This window comes from Dromaius novaehollandiae, chromosome 14 (assembly GCF_036370855.1).
Source record: "Dromaius novaehollandiae isolate bDroNov1 chromosome 14, bDroNov1.hap1, whole genome shotgun sequence".
Classification (NCBI taxonomy): domain Eukaryota; kingdom Metazoa; phylum Chordata; class Aves; order Casuariiformes; family Dromaiidae; genus Dromaius; species Dromaius novaehollandiae.
In genome coordinates, this window is record NC_088111.1 from 5706584 (window position 1) to 5728332 (window position 21749).

At 45.8% G+C, this 21749-nt stretch overlaps 1 protein-coding gene across 1 annotated transcript; it reads right to left on the minus strand.

Annotated features, from left to right (window-relative positions):
- Nucleotides 1-1162: 1162 nt before the first annotated feature.
- LOC112992919 (kinesin-like protein KIF19) lies at nucleotides 1163-20491 on the minus strand. The gene is given in 18 exon segments (XM_064519941.1): nucleotides 1163-2025; nucleotides 2629-2736; nucleotides 3379-3532; nucleotides 4919-5024; nucleotides 5559-5701; nucleotides 6510-6631; nucleotides 6793-7063; nucleotides 7656-7845; nucleotides 8960-9134; nucleotides 10075-10225; nucleotides 10916-11038; nucleotides 11958-12110; nucleotides 12928-13122; nucleotides 13853-13978; nucleotides 14673-14819; nucleotides 15727-15837; nucleotides 18074-18154; nucleotides 20471-20491. Coding segments are annotated over 18 exon segments (2454 nt in total). The 3' UTR covers nucleotides 1163-1948.
- Between the last annotated feature and the right edge of the window lie 1258 nt (nucleotides 20492-21749).

Consider the following 21749-nt stretch of genomic DNA (forward strand, 5'->3'; position numbering starts at 1 on the left):
GGCCCGGGGCCCCTCGCCCCCCGCTCCGGGGGGGCCCGAGGGAGGCAGGGAGCCGCCACGATGCGGGGTGAGAAGGACGCGACCCCAGTGGAGGGGGGTGTCAGTCCCCACAGCCCTTCCTGGGAGCGAGCGCAGCTAACCGCAGGGCGCACGGATAAACGCTGCTGCTTGGAAAGCGCAGAAAAGTTTTAAGTCCCTTTTCTCAGTCAGGAGAAGTGATAAGAGGGAGGAAAAGGGCCGTCGTGGGAGCATGGAGAGGAGCGCTGTGCGGGCCTTGCCTCCGCGGCAGCTCCGGGACGTCGTGCCCTCGACTTGCGGCACGCAAATGCTGCGTACGGACCCCCCTCCATGGGCTCCTTCCCACCTTTTACATTGGTTAACATAGCCTCCAAACGTAGCTTTTATAAGCAGCAAGATTACTTAATATACGCTAATCCCCTGAAGTGGCTCCGCGTGCTGCTGCCGTCGCAGCTCCCGTTCAGCCCCGCTGCCGCGCGCGGGGCTCCGCGGGCCCAGCTTCTGCCCAAAACCGCTCCGAGCACGGCCAGTTCTCAGGATGATTCAGCAGAAAGGCGTGTAGGGGAAATGTGTACATTTGGAAAAACACTGTTTTCCCTCACTTATGGTCCCGCACTGCTTGTGAAGGACCTTCGCACAGTCTGTACTTATTTTGTCTGTGTCTTTTTTTTTTTTTTTTAATCTTTGTTATGTGGAAGAATTAACCCCAGAGAACAAGCTTTCCAAACCTTCCTACTTCTGCAACTGCACCTCTTCCTGCTTCTTCCTGTGCAAGAAGGAACATCAGTGCCAGCTTATGCCAAAATAGCCAGTAATTAGGAATACTGCACATGTGTATTGCATTCCACATCAGGGGGTTAAGGCATTTTATAAATATGAGTGATTTAAGCTTCCTCATCCCTGGAATGAACCATCTCTCATCTCCTTAACAGGCAGCGAAACAAGGCCCAGAGGGTTAGGGAGCTGCGTGACACTGCGTGCAAGCCGGAAAGAGCAGGTAAGAGAATTCTTTGCGAGTACTGCAGCTGTAAAAAGAGTCTTGGTCCCTTTGAAAATGCACAAATGCAGCTGAGATTGTTATCTTAGATACTTCTAGAGAAGGCCTGGGAGAGAAACCACTCTTGTTTGGGACTTGGAGTCAATATGCATTCACTGGTATGATCACGACCCACTTTATTTGAGGCATATTTAAAAAGCAGGAAAAATAATACCTTAAAAAAAAAAAAGTCCCTAAAAGAACAAGACTGGAGATGCTCTTTTTCTGAGAAAGAAAAACACATGCCCTCTATTCACCTCCTGGCTAGTTCAGAACGGGGCCTTCACCCATTACCGTGCCTCTTCTCCCTGCTGCAGCCCCATCTGAAGTGCTCTTTACATGCAAAAGAACTTAGAGCAGTCTCTGGCTGCTTGCAGTCAAACATCTGCTCACCAAAATGGCATCCCAGATCTGCATTACACCTCCCAGGTTCACAGCAACAGACAAACAGCAGGAAAGAAAGGGGAAGGTAGTTCTAGGGCATTTACATTTGGCTTTAGTAATCAGTGTGCCTTTTGGATGCATAGGTGTCATCCATGCATTTGCCCTGGGAAGAAGGCGATGTGGACTCTATGCTGACACCTTCTGGGAGGACAACACTGCTGGGAAAATGAGGTTTTCCTCCTCTCTTGGACTCTGTTAACACCCTATGTGTCTTAAACTGAAACTAACAGCTAGAGCACAGTACGGAGGAAAAATACTTGTGGTCAGCGTATGGAAGGAGACATCTACAAGGTTTAAGAAGCCACTCCCCTCTGCTAACCTTCCCCCCCTGTTTTCAGCATCACAGCACAGAAGCTAAAAACCACTCCCTTGCACCCACTTCCCAACTTCCAACAACCTCAAAATTACCATCCTTTGGGGCCCACAGAGAATCCTGCTCCCCCTGGTGATTTATTTCGTTTTCAGCTGGTTCCTCAAGGCTGTGACTGACTGCTGCTTCTGCCGGCTGCTGGCACCATCTGCAGGCCCTACACGTGAAGGAAGATGAAGCACCCAATCAAGTTTCTCACAATGACAGTAGCGCCTTATCTGACTGCCCTAGTAACACCTTGGTTTGGGTCTCCTTGCCAGTCAGAATGGGAAAGAGAGAGATGGCCTGGTGCTGCAGAAACCTGAGTTTTGCAAAGGCACTGGATCTGCCTTAAAAAAATCCAAGGGCATTTGGGATGCTCTGATCATCATTCCATTCCATTGCGGAAGCAATATATCATCAATCAATTCCATTGAGGGGAAGCAGTATATTGTCACATAGCTAATTCAGATTAAACCTTGTACTCTGTATGTCCATTAGACTAGGATTATTAACACCTCTGAAAGCGTTATGTTCTCTTCCTAAGAGGTTATTTTTGGCAAAGAGGGAGATGGAGGGTAACTCATTTTGGAATGGTGCCAAAGTCATCCGTTGCAAAGTAAGGCTTAACACTTGGCTGTAAGAGGCATACCCATGTGATCGCTTTCCCAAGTAGACTGTTTGCGTTGCATTTACAGCTCTTAGGTTCAGATTGCAACAGAGCAAGTGCTGAAGAATTTAGTAGTGCCTCTTGAGCCAGCCACATATCTCATGTACTCACCTTTGACTTGCTTCTGTGGGACCTGTCTTTTGGCATGATCAGCATTGCTCTGCTGAGCAGTGCTTGAAGAAGTATTATCTATTGGCAGCACCTGTAATGGATTCCCCTCTTTATCAAAGAGAGAGAGGGAACTTCATTATAAACTGTGAGAGCAGAACACAGTTTTAAAAAAATCTTGCTATGCATGAGTCACTAATCACTACGGAAAATAAATTGTAGTGTTGTAAATCAAGTTAACAATATTGATTTTTTTTTGAAACAAACTTGTAAGAAAAATTAATTAGCACCAGTAAGCATCCCTTGCCAGAATGGGGAAGGATTCCAGTTTCAGTTTAACAGGATTCAGGTACCCACTTCCTCTAGACTCATCCTGGCATTCTGTCTGCATAGAGGCAAAACAGCTGAAGCTGATAGTGCAGTCTGTCACGTCATGGCTCCTTACTGAGGCTGATTTTTTATGTCAAGCTGTCGGAATGACTAGACCACGATCGGCAGCTTGTGTTACATGTGAACCCAGCTGAACACTAATTCCTACCCATAGACTACAGGGATGTATTTGAGGCAGTGTTCTACAAAGAATATGCTTTCCTATACATCAAAAGTTATTTAGACCATACCACAAAAATGGTTTGGGATTGGTTTACTAATAGTTGTGATCAGCCTTTACTGTGGTAGCTTATCATGTGACAATCCATCTTTTGCATCCTAGCTGATGCAGGGTCTCGCCAGCAGCTCTTCTTCAGCTCCTACCTGAATGGTGGCTGACAGGTAGCTTGACCTTCGTGGTGGTGAGTGAGCTACCAGCAGCCTTTGACAGCTGGAAGAGTCTAGCTGGGGGAAGGTGGTTCTCATGAGCATTATCCATACTGGGGCTTGAGGGAGTCCAGTGCTTAGCTTTTGAGATCTGAAAGACACCATCAAGTTGAGTTAACCTCAGTGGCAAAGACTCACCTCTGATTGTTGCCACATCATACCAAAAAGAATCCCTTCGCACCTGTGTTTGGGTCAGCCTGTTTAGGCAGGAAGTCAATGACATTATAGAAGAACAATAGTATTTAATTTATTTCCTCCTGCAGTTGGTACCATGTTTCTCTTACCCTGTTTTGAAAACCATCCTAACTGTATTGGATCTTGTCCTCTGCTCAGCCCATTCCTATCAGAAAGAAATACAAAGGATCTACCCTGTTAGAAGTTTGGTTCAAGAGAGGGATTTTTTTCTCTGGCTTTCCTCTTAGCAGACATCTCCTAGTCTCTCAGCTTCTTCAGCACTCTCCTGGTTGGGGACCAGATACTTCAGTTCGAGCACATCCTCCTCAGAGGAGTGGGCTTAGGAGAGTTTGGTTCCCAGGTCTCTGTGCTGGGCTCTGGAACACCGATTGGCTGCAATGAGGGAAATGCTTTTGGTGTTGGCAGCAATGTCCTTCAAGGTCTCCAGGCTCGGTGGAACAAGAGCAGCACCCACAGCCAATTTTTTCCCCATATAAGCCTAGATAGATGAAGGAACACAGCCCAGGAGTCATCTTTCCTACAGCAATACCCAGTTAAAATCAAAGCAATGACAATCTAAGAAAATCCGGTATTTGCTTGTTATTTAGAGCTTTGAGACTTTTTCTCTTCAAAGTATTCACAAATATTTGGAAGACATCATGTTTCATGTGAAATACTATTATATTATATATAATACTATATATATTATATATATTATGTAATACTACTGCTTCTATGAATGGGGAAACCAAGGCAAAACTATAGAAAGCTATGGCTACAATATGAGTCAGCCTGTAAGCAAGAGGCTGATGAGCCCGTTTCTCCTTCCTGTTCTGGGTTGCTAAGTGAAATCAGTCTCTTTAAATCTTCATCAAATCAAGGTCCAGTGGATCAGTTAGCAGTGTAAAAGTAGCTGGTCCTCTTGGACAGGCCCCCTCACACCAGAGCACGTGTTGCAAGGTGCATCTGTTTGTTTACGACTCCCATCACTCCAGTATCAGCCCGTCAGTTTTTGCCTCGCCTGTGAAGTAGGAAGGTGCTGTTGTCTCAGTTGCACACACTGGAGACTGGGCGGTTCATGCAGAGGGAAAATCCAGGCTGGGGGTGGCAGCTTGGCCCTCGCCTCCCAAGTGATTCCCATGCCTTAGACACAAGGCCAGTGCTCCTGGAACAGATTTATTGCCTACCAAGGTTTAACTTACCTACATACAATACATTTATCTGCTATGCACGTTCTGCCATCTCAAGAGGAAAGTGTTATCCGTGACCAATGTGCCTTGAATTCAGTTTTCACCACACTGACCTGCTGAACTTGGTTTTTGGACGAACAGGAGAAAGTTGGGCTGAGATGAGCATCCAGACTGCGCTCTTTCCTACAGGGTGTAGTTTTAGGTGATCTGTAACTGTCACTGTGGAAAGAATATGCAAAAACATTAACGTGGGTGACAGCACAGGCCTTTTATCAACAAAGAGATGAAAGCCTGATGGTCTTACCGCAATCCCAGGAACCACGCACCTTTAAGCTGTGGGGAAAGCCAGAAGCCAGGTAAGCCCAGTAGTACAGGATGCAGCAAGAAAGGACTCCAGGACTCAGGAGGGAGAGAGATTTTGTCCCCAGACCCTAACAAAAAGGATAAGTTTTCCCAACTGCCTCTGACCTAGGCTCTGGAAAGCAAGGCAGGTCACGCTTTACTGTTACAGCTAAGGGAGAGCAAGAGTATGTGTACTGGAGATACACTGTATTGCTTCAGTTTCTGCCTCTTCCTCCCATCCCAGATCCCACAAGTACTCATCACAGGTCTCTGGCTCTTTGGGCTGCGTGTCAAGTTGGTCTTGCAGTGCAGTCACCGTTAGCCAGAGTGCCCCAGTACCACCTCTGCCATTAATTGCCAGGTTACCACGCTGTAGAGAATAGGTCTGATAATGAGCAAAATTCACATTACCTGTCTGACTCCAGGTTAATGGAGGGAATATCCAACTTCCCTCTCCAGGGAAGATCCTTCATGTTCCCAGGTAGACCCTTTCTGGCCTCATCTTTATTTAGATCCACATGAGGAGTTAGATTCAGAAAAGGGCTGTCTTGGGGCTGCAGGAAGAGAAAAGAACTGTGGAATGCTGAACAGATTTTTCAGATTGCAAAATTCCCTCTCCTAAGTCCAACCTCCCAGCCTGTGGTCACAAAGACACTCTTGATGCCACAGGCTCTTTTCAGTAGTTCCAGCTGCCTGCTACCAGCTCTTCCCCCCCTCCCCCATGTAAGAGCACCAAAGTAGTTTAATCTCTCATATAACAACATGACTAGCAGTAAGTTTATTATTCAAAATGAAACCCAGCTCTTTGTCCCATTTATTCAAGATAGTCATAATAAACTACAGACACTGCTGCTTGGATTTCCTGCTCAAGATTGTGGCATTTTCCTGGCAGCCCCTTACAGTCTCAGAGCACACGCAAGTTTTCAAGGGCATATTCTCCCTTCCTGCTGGCAAGACCCAAGCACCTCAGTGCCCAACGCTGTGGGCAAATGGAGGCCTCCAAATAGGATGGCTTGCTTCAGCAATCACTTGGAGAGTTGCACATTTGGCCACATAACCTTTGGGTTGCTGTTTACCACCAACCAAGCCACATTCACCTCTTTCGAATCCAAAGCAACAACTGAGAGGATGAACACCCTGGCTTATGCACAGGCCTGCATGGGTCTTTCTCTGTCTCTAAAAGCCTTAAGACTTCTCTGAATTGAAAGAAAGGTGTGAAGAGTGGAGCTCCGTGGAGTCAATATGTTGATAAAGAGCAGCCCTGTGCAGCTCCTGATGGGCACTAAGACCCAGCCAGGCCTTGGGTCTGCGTGAATCTATGGCCTTGTGGATTCTCTAATGCCAGGGCCTGCTCTGCCTCACCCTCGGCGTGCTGGACATCGCTGAATGTAGCGGAAGCAGGCGGTTCAGCGTCCCCTCCTCCAGCTCAGAGGAGTGCAGGCAGTGCAGCTTTGCCAGTGTCTCTGGGACAGGGATGTCCTGGACTGGAGTGGAGAGAAGGAGGAAAAGTTAAGGATCACTTCTAAAGAAACTGTGTATTTGAGACATGCGAAACAAGGTTTTCTGACTGGATTGTTCCCCACCTTGGCACCAGAAAACAAAACTCAGAGATAATGACAGAGCAGGAGCAAAGGTGCTGTTTTACCTTTTATCAGTGTCTGCTGCTGCTGAATAATTTCTTCACAGAGCAACGTGTGCTGCTGCAGTCGCTGGATCACAAAGTCTTTCTGGCACAATAGACTCTCCTTGTACAGTGCATTTGCCTGCAGCTCTGTGTTGCCGACCTCAAGCTCATGGGCTCTACAGAGGAGTCTCAGAACCTCCCACAGATCCTCACTGGTGATTTGTCTGGGTAAAATCTTCTCCATCTGGGAAGCTTTTTTCTTGGCATTTGCTAAGTGCTGCTCCAGCCCTAACTGAAGAGAGAGCTGGGGATTTCACAAGGCAGCTCAGCCTCTTGGCATAACAAAGGCATCTGAGCAAACCTCTGCCTCATCCTTCAGCTGAGATTAAACTAACATTTCCTACAAGAAGTATTTTGCTTACTCTAGTACCAGCCACCACATTTCATTCAAGCCAAATATACACAAAGACATCATCCTTGCATAGAGGAGCTCACAGTTGTTAAGTGTTGGCTACCAAAAAGTAATTACCAGAAGTAATTACCAAAACATTGAACAACCAGTGAGTGATAAACCCTCAGAACATCCCCAAGGGGGAGATATGGGAAGAATCTCATTTTTGGGTGGGCAAACGCAAGCAAAGGGCTTGTGATTTGCCCTAGTCCTAACAAATCAGATATAGAGGAAGGGTGTAAACCTAAGTGTTCCCATTCTGTTTCCTCCACCAGCCCAAGACACAGGAGCCCAGCTGAAACATAGGTGCCACGCTGCTTTCGTGGTGCTAGCCCTAAGTTGCGAGAACCTCATGTGAGTTACGCTGCTGACGTCCTGCCCCAAGCACCCACACGGCAGAGATCAGATCTCCAGGGCACCTTCGGCTCCCCACCTTCAGGGCAGCCGTTCTGCGCTGTTCTGCCAGCAGCAGGTTTATCTCTTCTCTTGCCACCATGACTTCATGAGGCTTGGGTGAATCTGTGCCCTCCACTTCTCTGTCTTCCTCCTGCATGTTTTCATCTTTCTTCTCCTTCGCCAGCTCGTCAGATTTGCACACATGCTGCGTCTTCTTTCTTTCCCAGCTGCCAGCAAGAAAAGAAATGAAATTCTGGGGCAGAGTGACATAACTCAAACAATAATGACACAGGCATAGCCCTTCATTGCATCTGTCCAACTTTCTTCCTGTATGGCAGCAGCAGAGCTAATTATTAGTCCAGACTGCTCTGCAGCCGAGCAAGCCATGTAGCAGACTGCAATTAGCTTCCTCGCATCTGGGGAGAGTTAAAACAGGCCTCCTGTATGGTCTTTACTTTGAAAGGAGAATAACACTTTCCCTCCCTCATCACAGATTGTACCTGTGGAATACCTCCAATGCCGTGAAGGCTGTTTTAGCTATAACTGACCCAGCTGCTAAGTGAATATAAAATTGGCACTAGGTGTACAGCTAGCAAGAACAAGAGGGAACTGATACCAACTCATAGTTTGTCCAGAAGAAAGGGATGATGCTGCCATCTCCAACATGAAATTACACCCAAATAGAGCGCTGCATGGAAAACACTTCACAAACACAGGGAAATTGCCTCTTGCAAAGGTAGTGTCTTAGTCTAAGGCTGATTTGTGTGGACCTAAACCACCTTTAATCCTTGGGTGCCTTATTTCCTATGGACTAGATACCTCTGAAAGCTAGGTATAGGGAAAATGGTAGACCCCAGACATATAAACCTGGATCTAAGTGACTTGGACTATCTGAGGCACTTCTGACTTTAGAGACTGCTGCCTTTGGTTGCTCTTGGATGGCTTTTCTAGTCTGTTAGAAATTTATCAATTCTAAAGATCAGATAAAGAATTATATAGTTTTAGGTGAGTCTTTTCTTCCTGAAGAGTCCTGACATAAACCAGCCACCAAATCCGTGTTGCCCCCCCCAGCATGGGAATGCTTGTATGGAGGAAGCTGTTTTCTTGTTTGATGTAGGACATGGGCTTTCTGTTGGGCTGTGAGGGCCAGAGCTTCAGTGAGTTGAGGAGTGACCCTTTGCATGTCACCAGGCTCCACGTTTGCTCTCTCCTCTCAAGCCCACACTCGATCTTTCCACTAAAATGATTAAGATATGCTCTCCTAATTAAATCTTTTTTTCATTTTTTTGAGGGGACCCATAGAACATTCGCATTTCTTATGGTGGGTTTGGAGGTACTCACTCTGCGATTGTTAGCAGGTGCCTGCAGGTATCAACCTGCAGCGCAGTGTTGGTGTTTTCCAGCTCCATCAAGCTGCGGCACAACTCCCTTTGCTCCCTGAAAGCCCTAGTCAGCTGCGCCCGCAGCTTGTTCGTTTCTTGCCGACTGTGTGCCTCAGAGTCCTGGTACATCTCTGCTGCAGGAGAAGACATTTCTGATCTGATGTTAGGCTAGATCAACTTCTGCCAAATCCCCGTGAAGCTTCTCTGGGACCTAGCCACCCAGTTCACGTGATACAAGGCATTCCTTCACAGGAATCCTCTTAATTCTGCAGTCTCTTGAAGTTAATCATATGCTTAAGAGATCTGTTGTATCTTTATGATTATATTATAGACAATAATAAGTAGATTTCATCAGTGATGCTTGGGTGAATATTAAGAGGCGGCTGCATTGCAGGGACATCTCTTCCCCTCCTTTCCACCTGCTCCCCCTCTCCCCCCAAGGGTATCGATTTCCTGCCCTTGTCCTCTATAAACTGTCTGAAAATTACCTTGGCTTTTGGTGGCAGAGGCCTATCACACTTCTCAGGTCTTGTCTGTCAGAGAACTTGACTATTTTTATTTCATTCCTTCTGAGATTCACTGACTAAAGGAACAATCCTCAGGGCAGAATAAAAAAAGTTTTTTGTTTGTTTATTTTAAAATAAAGTGCAATGATCCATACAATGGAGCTCTGTGTCCTGACACAGCATCAGAGCCTGTGATGACGCAGGCTACAAACTCGGGCACCTCTCCATAGGAGCCAGACCTTCCCAGAGCAAATAGCACTGCTTGATGTCAAAGCTCTTTCAGGGGCAGATGCATTAAATTTATCACATTTTAGCATCGGAAAGATGTTGAGAAGCTTGATTGTATTGTCCAGAGTCCCACAGCATGTCAGAGACGGGCTCACACGGAAGAACAGCTTCAGCTCTCTTACCTTCCTCCTCTGCTCCTCTCTACATGTTGCCCAAGCCAGCATCCTCCCTTAGATGTCTGCTCCAAGCAGTGCGACAATGCGTCCACACAGCTGCACAGCTCCTCTCCCACTCCCGTCCCTCCAGATTTCCCCAGGGCAGTTCTTGCCCCTAACTTTACCTTGCACTTCCCTGGGGTGAGAGCTGACTGCACTTGTCTCCTTCTGGTTTTCAATCCTTGCCTTCAGACGCTCCGTCTCCCTGCGGAGGTCTGCGATGATGCTGGTGTACTGGTCAATGTGGTGGGAGATGTTCTGCAGGTTACATTTTACCTGGTGAGACAGAAGATTTGATTATTTGTCCGACGATCCACTATCAGCACAGTGGGGGCAAACCAAACTCCCCTTCCAGTTGCCAGGGCCCTGAATGCTGTGAAGGGGAGCAGAGGGGAATTTACCCTCATGCTTGCGGAGACTGTTTGTAGATTAGTGGTTTTCAGCCCCTAAACAGACTCTGGAAGAGCCACGAAGGCTAACAGAGAAAAGCCAGGGTTCTTGCTTCCACAGGGAAAATACTGAGGGATCCAGAAGTCATAAAGATCAAGAACCCTGTTGTAGACCATTGCTCACCCTCCTTCACCCCCCAGGACTCCACTTTTTATCCCTTCTCCCCGCAGGTACTCAGGTCCTCTTCCAAGCTCAGCCTCCCCATTGTGTCATCCCCCACTCACTGTCCTCCAACCGTCCTTCTTGCTGTCCTCCATTCATCATTCCTCATGTTCTGCATCTTGTTCCATACCTGGCACATCATCCTCTGCCTTTCCATTATTCTGCCCCTTCACTTTGTCCCTCATGTTTCTCTTCTCATGTGCTATCCATTTGCCTCCACCTTTTGACTGTTCATCTGCTTTTCTTTTCCTCTATTACTCTTTCATCATCCACACTGAGCATCTACACCATGTGGCACTGCCCCCGCCTTAAGTTTATGCTTCCTTCATCTATTGGATCAGCTTGCTCCTTTACCTGTGTCTTGATGTTTTTTGCTCTGTAAGCATAGATCAAGGTTGTTCGATATTCTTCAAAGCAGGTACTGGCTGGGCTGATATGTGCAATCATAACAGTCCTGATGTTCCCCCCTCATGAGTCCTAGACAAATGCAACATTGCCATGTTCTAGTATGGAAGTGACAGCGGCTTACTGCTATGCATTAAACATGGCCACTGGGTACTCGGCAAGAAGTTCACTGAGATTCTAGTGAAGAATTCCGAGTAGGAGAGAGGGAGGTGCTGGTAAAAAGGCTATTCATTAGGACCTCTGTCCATCAACATCAAAATCAATAAGTAGTTAACTTTTTATTAAAGAAGAATTTTTTTGCAAGAAAATCTCAATTTCCACAAAAATGCTTGCACCTTCTCAATTCTACCAACAACAGAAGTTAGCACTTTTTCCTCCATCCCTTCTCCCGCCCTCGTCCTTTAGAAAAGGCATCTGTCAGGCAGAGACAGTGGTAGGTTCAGCACCAAGGCTTAAGGTAAGGGTAATGTATAAAGTCATAAAGGATCCATACAATAGCCAGTATAACAAAGAGCGCATCTGTTGGTCTGTCTTGTTTCCTACAAGAGAGAAAGCTCATAATAGCACACAGTCACTGCCAGTCACTCTTCCTCCTGCCCCGATAATATTCACATTTATTGGCCAGTTTCAGCCAAATCTGATAGAAGAGATTAAACATTCCAAGTCATAAGTTTCTACAAGCTTTAGAAGTCACTAGCTGCTCATGAGATGAAAGACCTATGACACAAATCTGTAGGATTTCCTTTACCCTATAGGTCTGTCCTTAGTGTCACAGGTCACAAGACAATATATTTGTTATGTAGATAGTACTGTCCAAGGCAAGTACTGATTTCATTGCAAAGCCCATGCAAGACCCTGGAGTAATGTTCCTAGCTGGATAAAGACAATGCACAGATAAATACAAAGGTTAGCTCTCAAGCACTGTCTGATTTGGGTAGTAATATCAGAAATGAACATGCAGATCTCCTTACTGACCTGCAGCGTACGGTACCTTCAACAAGCGTGTGAGTTTGCTATCTCGAAAATTGACAAACTGGGCCCGACTCCCCCCCTTCTCACTCAAAGCGTTGATGCAGTTGCCCAGAGCCAGCAGCAAGCGGTTGATGTGGGCTCCTTCCTTCATTCCCTTGCCCGGATTCTGGGTCTGTTTGGGTGGGTAGGAGGGAGGAAGAGACAGAAAGCGCATGCTTCAGAATGGTGGGCCCACACTTGGGGAGCGCATGCAGCATCACCAGTGTCAGGATTTGAATGTCAAAGCAGTGCCTCCAGCAAGTCAACCTAAAAGTGCAGGATTAAACCCCAGTCTGAGACATGCACACATGCTGGTGGAGTACATTTCTTGAAAAAGATGGCCCATCTCCGATATCTCATTTCTTAAAGCAGAGCTATTTAATCTTATCTAAAGGTGATTTTCAAAATTAAGGTTCATAGCTACATCACAGCAAAAATCATGGTCTCAGTAGAAATACTGGGTGTGTAAAATCTCTCCCACTCAGTTCACCTCTCTAAGTTCCAAGATTTTTTTCCTTCCCATAGGAAAAAGCTGCCTTATTCTCCACCCCATCGATGTCCCTGCTGTTCCATGGGTACCACCTGCCTTTTCTGACTGAAGACATAGCCAACACATGTCTAGCAGAACTCAAAGCAGTTGTCCTCAGCTTCCGTTTAGCTGTGAAATTCACTCCTTTTTCAGACCTGAAGAAAGGCTGCGCCCAAAGGCTAGTTTACTTTTTTCCAATGATATTAGTTGGTCTAATAGAAGATATTACCCATGCCATCAAACTTTGCCATGCCTGTACTCTTAGGCTGTTAGAGCTACAACACTACTGCTTTAAAGTAACAGATGAAGACACAGCCCTGGTTTCCCCTGAAATGAGGATGTGCTTTCATAGACAGACCTTGCACAGCAGGCTAGGGAATCCAGCCTTGCGTCACGAGAAGCTGCGGAGCTTGGGCCATACCTGGGCCGCTCTCTCTGCCCCTGCCAAATCGACCATGAAGAGCCTTCCTGTTCGCACTTCCTCGCTGACCTCCTTCCTTCGGCTTTTCTGCGTCACTGTCACCTGCAGCACCGCATGCGAACGGGAGGACGTCTTGTTGACAGCAGTAGGTTCCTGAGTGCGTTGCTTATTTCCTTTCATTAGCGGTTGCATGATCTAAATGATGCTGAAAAACATGCAGAGATGTGCAGCTGTGCCGTACAGCCATTCCCCTGCGGAGACAGCCCATGTCAGTGAACAGCAGACCAAATCCCTCACCCACGGCACGTGCAAACTCTGGTCCCACTCATACTAGCAAGAGTTTTGCTGTTGATTTTCCCAATTTCCACCCTTGGCTTGTGACCAAGTATATTGGAAAGGCAGGTTTATTAAGCTGGAGCTTTTCCCAGGAGGCATGTTTATCTCATGTCCAAAGCAACATGCCAGGTATGGTATAATACAACATAGCAATGAGATGATGCCACCCCAGCCAGCAGTTTTCTAACACACATTCATCAAAAAGAGCGTAGAAGTGCACATCAGTGTAGCTCAAAAGGGGTTTCATTATTTTTTCCTCCTTCTCCAAATGGCTTGTTGACAGAAGATGCGTACGCAAATCAAAGCGCTCTTGTCCTTGCAGGAAACCAGCATGCCCTCTGGGGCAGTAGCACTAGCAGGAGGCTAGCTGTGTGGTTCAACCAGGCTTCTACCAGTCACATGGCTCCCTGGTCAGCCCTTTAAGTGATTCATTGCATTAATCCAATCCCAACGCAGTTCTGCTATACAAGGTGCTTTCTACCAAGGAAGGCACAGGCAACAGGAAAGCATCAAGACATTTTCAATTATCATTACATGCGAGCACAAAAACCCTCCATTTCTCCTCATCATGGACAACACCCCCGAGTACCTCCTGAGCATTGGTAGTGGAGACTTCTGTAATTCCTGCAATCTGGATGCTCCCTCTGGAGTCCTCTCTCAGGTCTAAGAACCCAGATGATGGGTTCAGGAGGTCACGGATCACTTCATTATAGATCTGAGGGTAAGAGACAAGAGAGGTCAGTGTGAGAGTAGTATTGGGCCCTTAGATCAGCCAAGAGGGTTGAGTTGATCCTGCGTTTCTTTGAGGTGGAAAGAAGGAAGGGAAGATTCAAACTGTACAACCCATTTCTAGGCCATGCTGTTTAACATGGCTCTGTGGCTTTCAGTCACGGGCTGGGGTGGCTGTATGGTGTAACAGCCTAGCCCTTGTCCCAGCATCTTGGCACCAGGCTCCAGCACACAGCAGAGACATGGCTGAAGACTCATAGGAAAACCTATGAGCCTCTCCCTGCCTCAGTGACACTGCCACAGAAAGACATGGCAAGTGCCATCTGAAAAGGGTAGGAAAAGGACTTGCAGATGGACAGGTAGGTAGACAGTTTAATTGCCTGATCTTCAGAGCTAGGATAGAAATGTGTTTTAATGTATTCTGTAGCAGGCTCTTTCTGCAGCTGCATCTATTCCCCTGAGATCAAACCGTCTCTAGCTTTGCACACAGATGCCCTCATCTGCTGCTCCTTTTTAATGGGAGGATTAATCTCCTCTGAATTCCACCCTAATTAAGTGAATTTTCAAAGTTAGGACAGCTTTGCTGTTGCTTTAGCATTTTAGGAAGATGTGAGAATAATATTTTAATGCTTTGGTCTTGTCCTCAAGGTAAGCAATTAATTGGCATTATAATTCACTTATAGTTCATACAGATCTATTTTATCCATCTGGAGCAGTACAACTACAGGGACTACCTTACCTGTTGGACCATAGGCAAAAATGGTTGCATTGTAGCCAGAAATAACTCCTTTTATCAGGCTTTTGGTTGTGGACACATATACTTCTTCCTAATTCAGTCAGAAGAGCATAAACTTTTGGTCAGGCATAACAGCTGTCCAAATAATCTATACCTAATTGCATTCACTGTGCTTTTCTCACTATATTTTACAAATTTCCTGGCCTCTGGAACTATCTGTGAACCATTTGAATTCCTATTCATTTAAGTGAGTAGAAAAGCAAGGATATTTAATGAATTTTCTAAAGGCAGGCAAGATACTGGAGCTTGCTAAAATAAATGCCCTCAAATGTGATTATTTTCTTTGACTCTGAACAGAGAATGCTTTGTTTTTGATTTGTGTATGCTGAAGAAGGGAGTAAAATCTCTTCCTGACCTTATGCTTTTTATTGAGTAGTGCCATTGGGCCTCCAAAAATGCGTCTCAGGTAGCAAACAAAGGTGCTTCATTGAAATCCCATGTGAAACAAAGAACAGATACCCAAATTGCTTATGAAAAGCAAGAACATTATGGGGATGACAAAATACAGGCGCTGATGAAATCTTCATACTGCACTTCAAATCTATCTGTAAAACACGAACCAGTAAGGGCTCTAAAATGCGCTTCATTAGCTCATAAAACAAGTGGAAAGAAAGAGCATGAACGACAGAGCCAAACAATATGACAATGACCTCATTCGCCAAAGACCTCAGAAGATCAGGCCCTCTATCTCCGCTCGGATGCGTTGCCCCTGGGCAATCCCAGTGAGGGAAAGCGAGAGGGCGGACCGAGCACTGCAGATCTCCCTCCTTCTCTAGCAAAGAAAAGGAGAACACTTACAGTCCTCCTTCCTTCAGCATCTTTTATGTGGACACATGGACCCTGGGGGACACAGTTCTACTTGCCCACCAAAACTTTCCTCAAAGCAGGGGAAACAATTCTAATATTCAGACTTTTGATGAAGGAGAGAAGGATGTTACCTGGGATGCTGTGTGGTCAAAAACCATATTGAATACAAATGCTTTTTCTCGGGATCTGTTAGCTCGCAAGATGTCATCTGGATCTTCACTTGGGTCCATCAGCACAACCATCTGTTACAAAACAAAATCAGAAGAACTTTTGTGTCTTTTGTAGGTCTATAAAATAAAGGAAGCAGAAATGACAGATGGGCCTGGGGTTTGGTTAATGGCCTGTCAGGATTTTGTGTAGCACTATTGCTAGCATCTCTTGGCCAAAGGAATGTTGCACTGCAGGTTTATGTGGCAAACTGTTTAAACTTTGGTTTACAACTGGCCTCACAGCTTCTGTCATCAGAAAGCTATTGGTTGCTGCAAAACACTTTAGAGGTCTGCTGTGCAGTGAGAGTTGCTGCATTGGGTACCCGTAGCAGTTACAGCGATGTTACACCAAACTAAACCCCATGCAAGTAGGGGGAACAGGACTTAAGCTTTATTTTCAGCCGAGATACAGGCAGAGGAACTATGAAGGAAAATAATGAAGTTCCTGGGAGCAAAAATGCCCAAAATCATCTTCCAAAGCCTTTCCTGTAGAAGGACTGATAGAGATACCTGCATCGCTCAAGGGCAGTAATTTCATCCCATTTGTGTCTTTTACCAGGAAAAAAATAAGGGTGGGAGAAGAGTTATAGCAGGTTACAGAACAGGTTCTGTTTCTTTTCAGTCCCTTAGGATCTATTTTGATACATAATTATCATAGTACATAATTATAGTGGAGAAGGGTATTCTTTCTCCTCTGCTGGAACAGCCCATAGGGAGGTGTTCCAGCCTCAAGGGAAGGGACAGACAGCCACATACCTTATACTCCAGAGCAGCTTTCACTCTCTCTCAGATATACACATCACTAGATGAGCAATTAAAGCATAGATCGACCACCACTTGACCTACAGAAGGACTGCATTGGTGTGCCTGGCTCAGAGAGACAAGTGCCCATAGCTGTTCTGGAAATGTCAAGAGTTTTACTTCTCTCTTTTTCTTTTGCATTTCCTGCAAAATTATAAGCTTCAAATGAGTATCTGTAGTTCTGACCAGCAAGTTTTCACTTGCCAGAATGCCACTTTTTCCTTCTTTTGCTCTCGCTGATCCAGCTCAAACCTTAAGAACTGAAACATCCTCAGGACAAACTCTAAAGCACCATTTGCATGTACAAGACAGGCTCACACAAAAGCATGTGCACATGGTAACGTGACATTCCAGCCAACAGAGTGTGGAGAATGAGGTCAGTGTGTTTTATTTAGAAATTTGGTCTGCAGCACTTTGGGGCCCCTCTGATGCCTTGCAATGTCCAAATTTTGCTTGCAGTGTATACACACATCCTAGTGAATGCTTCTATTCCAGCTGCTCTGAGGTTTGTTTTTGTATTAGACAGTAGCAACAATCTGGGGCTAACACCTTGTCTAACTAGCAGGTATTCTAAAAGCATAAATCTTTTGCTATTGTGCAGAAGTGTTAAATCATAACAAGACAATAACACAGTCTATTTTCATTTAGGATCGATAAGCAATAGAAGTGGCTCTAAATAAGTTAAGCTGTGAGTAAAAATAGCAAAGAACATGATGTAACCAAAAATGCACCAAGAAATCCAAAGACTTAAATTACCTAGTCAATTAACATTTGCTTTCATAATTACAATTATTTACATTATTAAGGGAAAGTCATTCTCACAAATAAAGGTTACTCAGACTAATGTAATGTACATTTCCTTCCCAGATTTCCATTAGAGGAAAATAGATTCCAGGGCAGATGATATGAGTCTGAATAAGCTGCATAAAAATAAAGCTGACATCCTTGTGAGGTTAATGGCTGCTAAAAAAATAAAAATAAAAATAGATGTTTCACCAGTGAGGCACTAAACAAAAATTATACTCATAAGATAATCATGAAGAAGAAAATAGCCATCTGGGCCCTCTGCTTCTGAGAGCTTTTATCACTAGAGGATTGCATACAGGAGACAAAAGAGATACCATAAATTTAGTATGCATTCAGGAAGGTTTCAGAGAAAGATCAACTGAAGCAAGATAGAAAAGAATTGGATTTACATTGGAAAAGAAGGCAAATAAGAAGGACACAGAAGTACGTAAATGCACACAACGATGTAGAAAAGGTAGGCCAGGACCTTCTGTAATCCCTGCCTCCCTAAACAAGAGGTGAGGGATGCAAAGCTGGAGAAAGGAAGTGCTTTTTGCAAGAAAAGCTGCATCTCTGCTGCATTGCAGCAAGGCTGAGCGTTGTGCAGGATTTGGAAGCAAGTGCTTGTTCGGAGACCCCGAGCCGGGACACGGGCCCACCCTCGCCCTTCCACCCGCCTCACCTGCTCACCTGCCCGGCGGGCTGCGACAGCAGCTCCCTCTTCCTCCTCGGCTTTGCTGATGGGACGAATGCGAAGGGCCACCTGCGCACATGGCCGAGCAGTTTGTGCCTACACGGGCTGCTCGGACTTACCTGCGAGCACCAGGGTCGTCTCCTGCTTCTCACTACGTCAGTTCCAGTGATCAACCTTAAAACCTGAAGTTTAAGATTTGGAGACTTTAAGGAAGTTTACAAAGTTTAAACTGTTAATTCTCCCATGATTTGCGCTTTTATCTTGACAGGTTCTTCCTCCCTCTTCCCCCATTTCTGTCTCTAACACAGCAAGACTCAAACTGATTGACAGAGGAACGGGCAGGATGAAGTCAGCCGTGCCGCTGCTGCTGTCGAGAGCGGGCACCGCGGCACCAGCAGCCGTAGAGCTCAGCACACTTACAAAGCGTTCCCAAAACGCCGATTAAAGTTATCTGTGGCAAAGAAGGGGAATCGCGTTTCAGTAAGTACCCGGCTCATTTAATCCCGGGTAGCAATCGTTATGAGCCGGTTGAACGAGATCAGAGCGAGCCGGCTGCGATCCGTGCAGATCCCCGGGGGGCACAGAAGTCTGTTTACGTGGAGCTCGTTGCATGACTGGAGCTATTGGAAAGTAGCAATTAACTACAAGCGCTTCGTGATACAGTTCAAGCAGGTTAATTTTATACAGAAACAGGTTACCCCATCTCGAAACACAGGCAATCTGACACAGATTACTTTGTGAAACACACAAGTAGCATTTGACAGTATTAATGATGTACAGGCTGAAATACATGGGCTCTTGTGAAATTTATAGGAGAAATAATAGAGAAACAGCATGGCCTAATGAAGCAATTGTGGGGCTAATCCGAGGCACCCCGGAGTCCTGCTTTAGCCTCCAACTCCCTTAGCAGCCACGGGTGAGTCACGCTGTCCCAGAGTCTCAGGGCTGCGTGCCTGGCGTGGGACCCTGCGGCCTAGCTCCACAAAAGACCACCGTTTCTGATTTTGCAGAAACAGCAAACATAAATCACATCTAGAAGCTGTCCTTGGAGTCTCAGCGAGTAACAGAGACTTGAAAAATTCTATTTTCACCTTTCTGTCTCTTTTCCCCTTCATAAAGTGCAGCAGCACCTCCTTAACAGCTCCTGATAGTTAATCCTGATAAAACAGTGAATAATGTACTTAAATGATGTCTTATTGGGAGGAGGCCCAATTATTGTAACAGTCTTGTTAAAAGGTTACAAGCAACTAGTTTCTATAGGAACCAAATTTATTTCTTCAGTACTAAGTCTAGCCAACCGTCAGTTTAATGAGGCTCTCCTCAAGCAGCTCCAGCTCTAGACCACTCCAGTACGTGGGTTTTTTTTGTGTACCTCCAGCAAAGTAACATCCCTTCACTGTCATAATACAGGGTGGGCTCCCTAGCTTTAGATAGCTTTAATTCAGAAAAATGAAACAATTATCTTAGCTTCATCATCTGCCTGAATACATTTGAATGACACTGTTGTGAGCACTTAATTCCCATGGGCCAAATTCTGCTGTCACTTAGAAGCTTTGGAAGACATTACGTTACCTTGCACACCTCGATCCCTGCTTCAGTGGGGCAGGGGATAGCACAAGCCTCACCTGGACGGCCTTAACTTCCAGTATAGTTCAGTTAATCACTCTCTTCAGTAATCCTAGCCACCAAGGGGAAAAACAAAACAAACCCAAGCAAGCAGCATTTGGAGGAAGGTCATACCAAGCATCAAGGATTTATTTTTTTTCATTAGAAAGAAATGCAAGGTATTCTAGATATTATTGACTTTATTTTAGAAGAGAGATTTCACTTTGAGAGCAGAGGTTTCCGTCTCTGCCACCATCCTGTTTCAGCGCAGTGAAAGGCAGAAGAACATAATACTTCAGTTTAAAAGAAAGCCACAGGGTTGAAAACTGAAGCTTGGAGAAGGATTTTTGAAACACCCCTCTTACCCTGATGAGCACAGAGAAACATCAAAGTCCTGGGATGCTGGTGAGGACTCAGAGAAGAGTATAATTCCAGCTGCTCTTGGCTGCTTATAACAGTCCAGCACTCAAACAACAACAGAGACAGGTACAAAGGTAAACTCCTGTTCTAGGAGGACTAACAACCACCACCTGCCTGGGTATCCAGCTTCATCTCCCCTATTATGCATTTCTCTTTGCAGAGTACTTTCGCTCAGCTTTTGCTTTATATCACACACAGCTTTGCACTAAGAGCACAAGCGCGTGGCCTTTTCTACAGCGGGGCCACAGAGCCCAGGAGCACTAGGACAGCTGCCCAGCAGATCAGGAGGGTGACAGGGCTGGGTAGGACCCAGCCTCCCCCTCCCTATCCCTCGTGTTCCCCCCACGCAAGCACACTCACCATTAGCTGCTGTTCCTGCATGGCTGAGCTGGGAGATGATGCCAGCAGGGCTCCTGACCTTCTCCCTAGCCCAGGGCTGGGCAGCTTGCCCAGGGATGTGCACATTGGGACGGAGTCTTTCAGGAGGCTGCAGTGGCAGGAGACAGAACGGTTGAGAGACAGCACCAGCAGAGACCACCCCGAGGGAAGGGAGAGAGAGACAACATGTGCGCTCCCCCCCTGGGAGATGACGCCAAGAGGAAGGCAGCACTGAGACTGGGCTCCAGTAGCTCCCTGCTGCACCAGGCTGCAGGGAGCAGACAGTGTGTGACCATTGCACCTTGCACAGGACACCTGGAGTAAAAGCAAGTCTAGCTGCATCTTCCCTTAAATCCCCAAGAGGATACTAGGGTCTGGGAGCAGCTCTGGGATGTTAGATGAGGACACAAGCAAACTGACCCACCTGCAAGCATCCAGGTGGCCCAAATTAGTGCTTCGAGGTGCAGTTTAGCTGCATACACCCTCAGTGAGCAGGCTACATCCTTCATTTTCTGCCTTAGGACTCCAGATTTCTCCTCCCCTCTGTGCTCTGGGAGCAAACACAGCACAGCCAGATACAGGGGCCCATGCTTGGCTGAGCTGAGCAGCGTGCAGGAAACATCCCAGCCCTCCAGGCTCATACAAGAACTAACAGCAGCTATTGAGACAGTCAGGAAACAGTTTGCTACCTCCTCTGAACTAAGTGCAAACTTCCGTGGAATTGCCACTTCATGCAAGCGGCATTTCATAACCCACTTTCAGGGAGGCAACCCTTCAGTACTTTTATCGTCAGTCCATTCATTCTAATGCCTTACTTTAAAAACACAACACATTTACCTTTTGTCTTCATTATTTATTGACAGTAAAAGAATCAAAAATCATAAAGTTACAGTAAAGCTTTAACGAAAAAAGTACTAGAACTTAAGAGATTAAAACTTAGTATAGCAAGTGAACAAAACTTGCTCTATGAAGTGTAGGTGGTTATAAGATCATGAGAAAGTTTATTCATTACAAATTCAAAATACAGCCTATGGGAGTGAAGACTAGCCCAATTTCAGGAACCACGATTATATTAATTGTTCCAGTTAGTCTTGCTATTCAAAAACAATCATTTAAAATATTTAAAAAGACAACACTGACAAATACAATGAGACTATCCTACTTAATGCTGCTTCCATTTTTTCATATTCTAGACCCCTGAAGGCTTTCAGTGGAGGTGCAACTGCTGTAGGAAGCTTTTTGCTGCCTCCCTCCCTACATA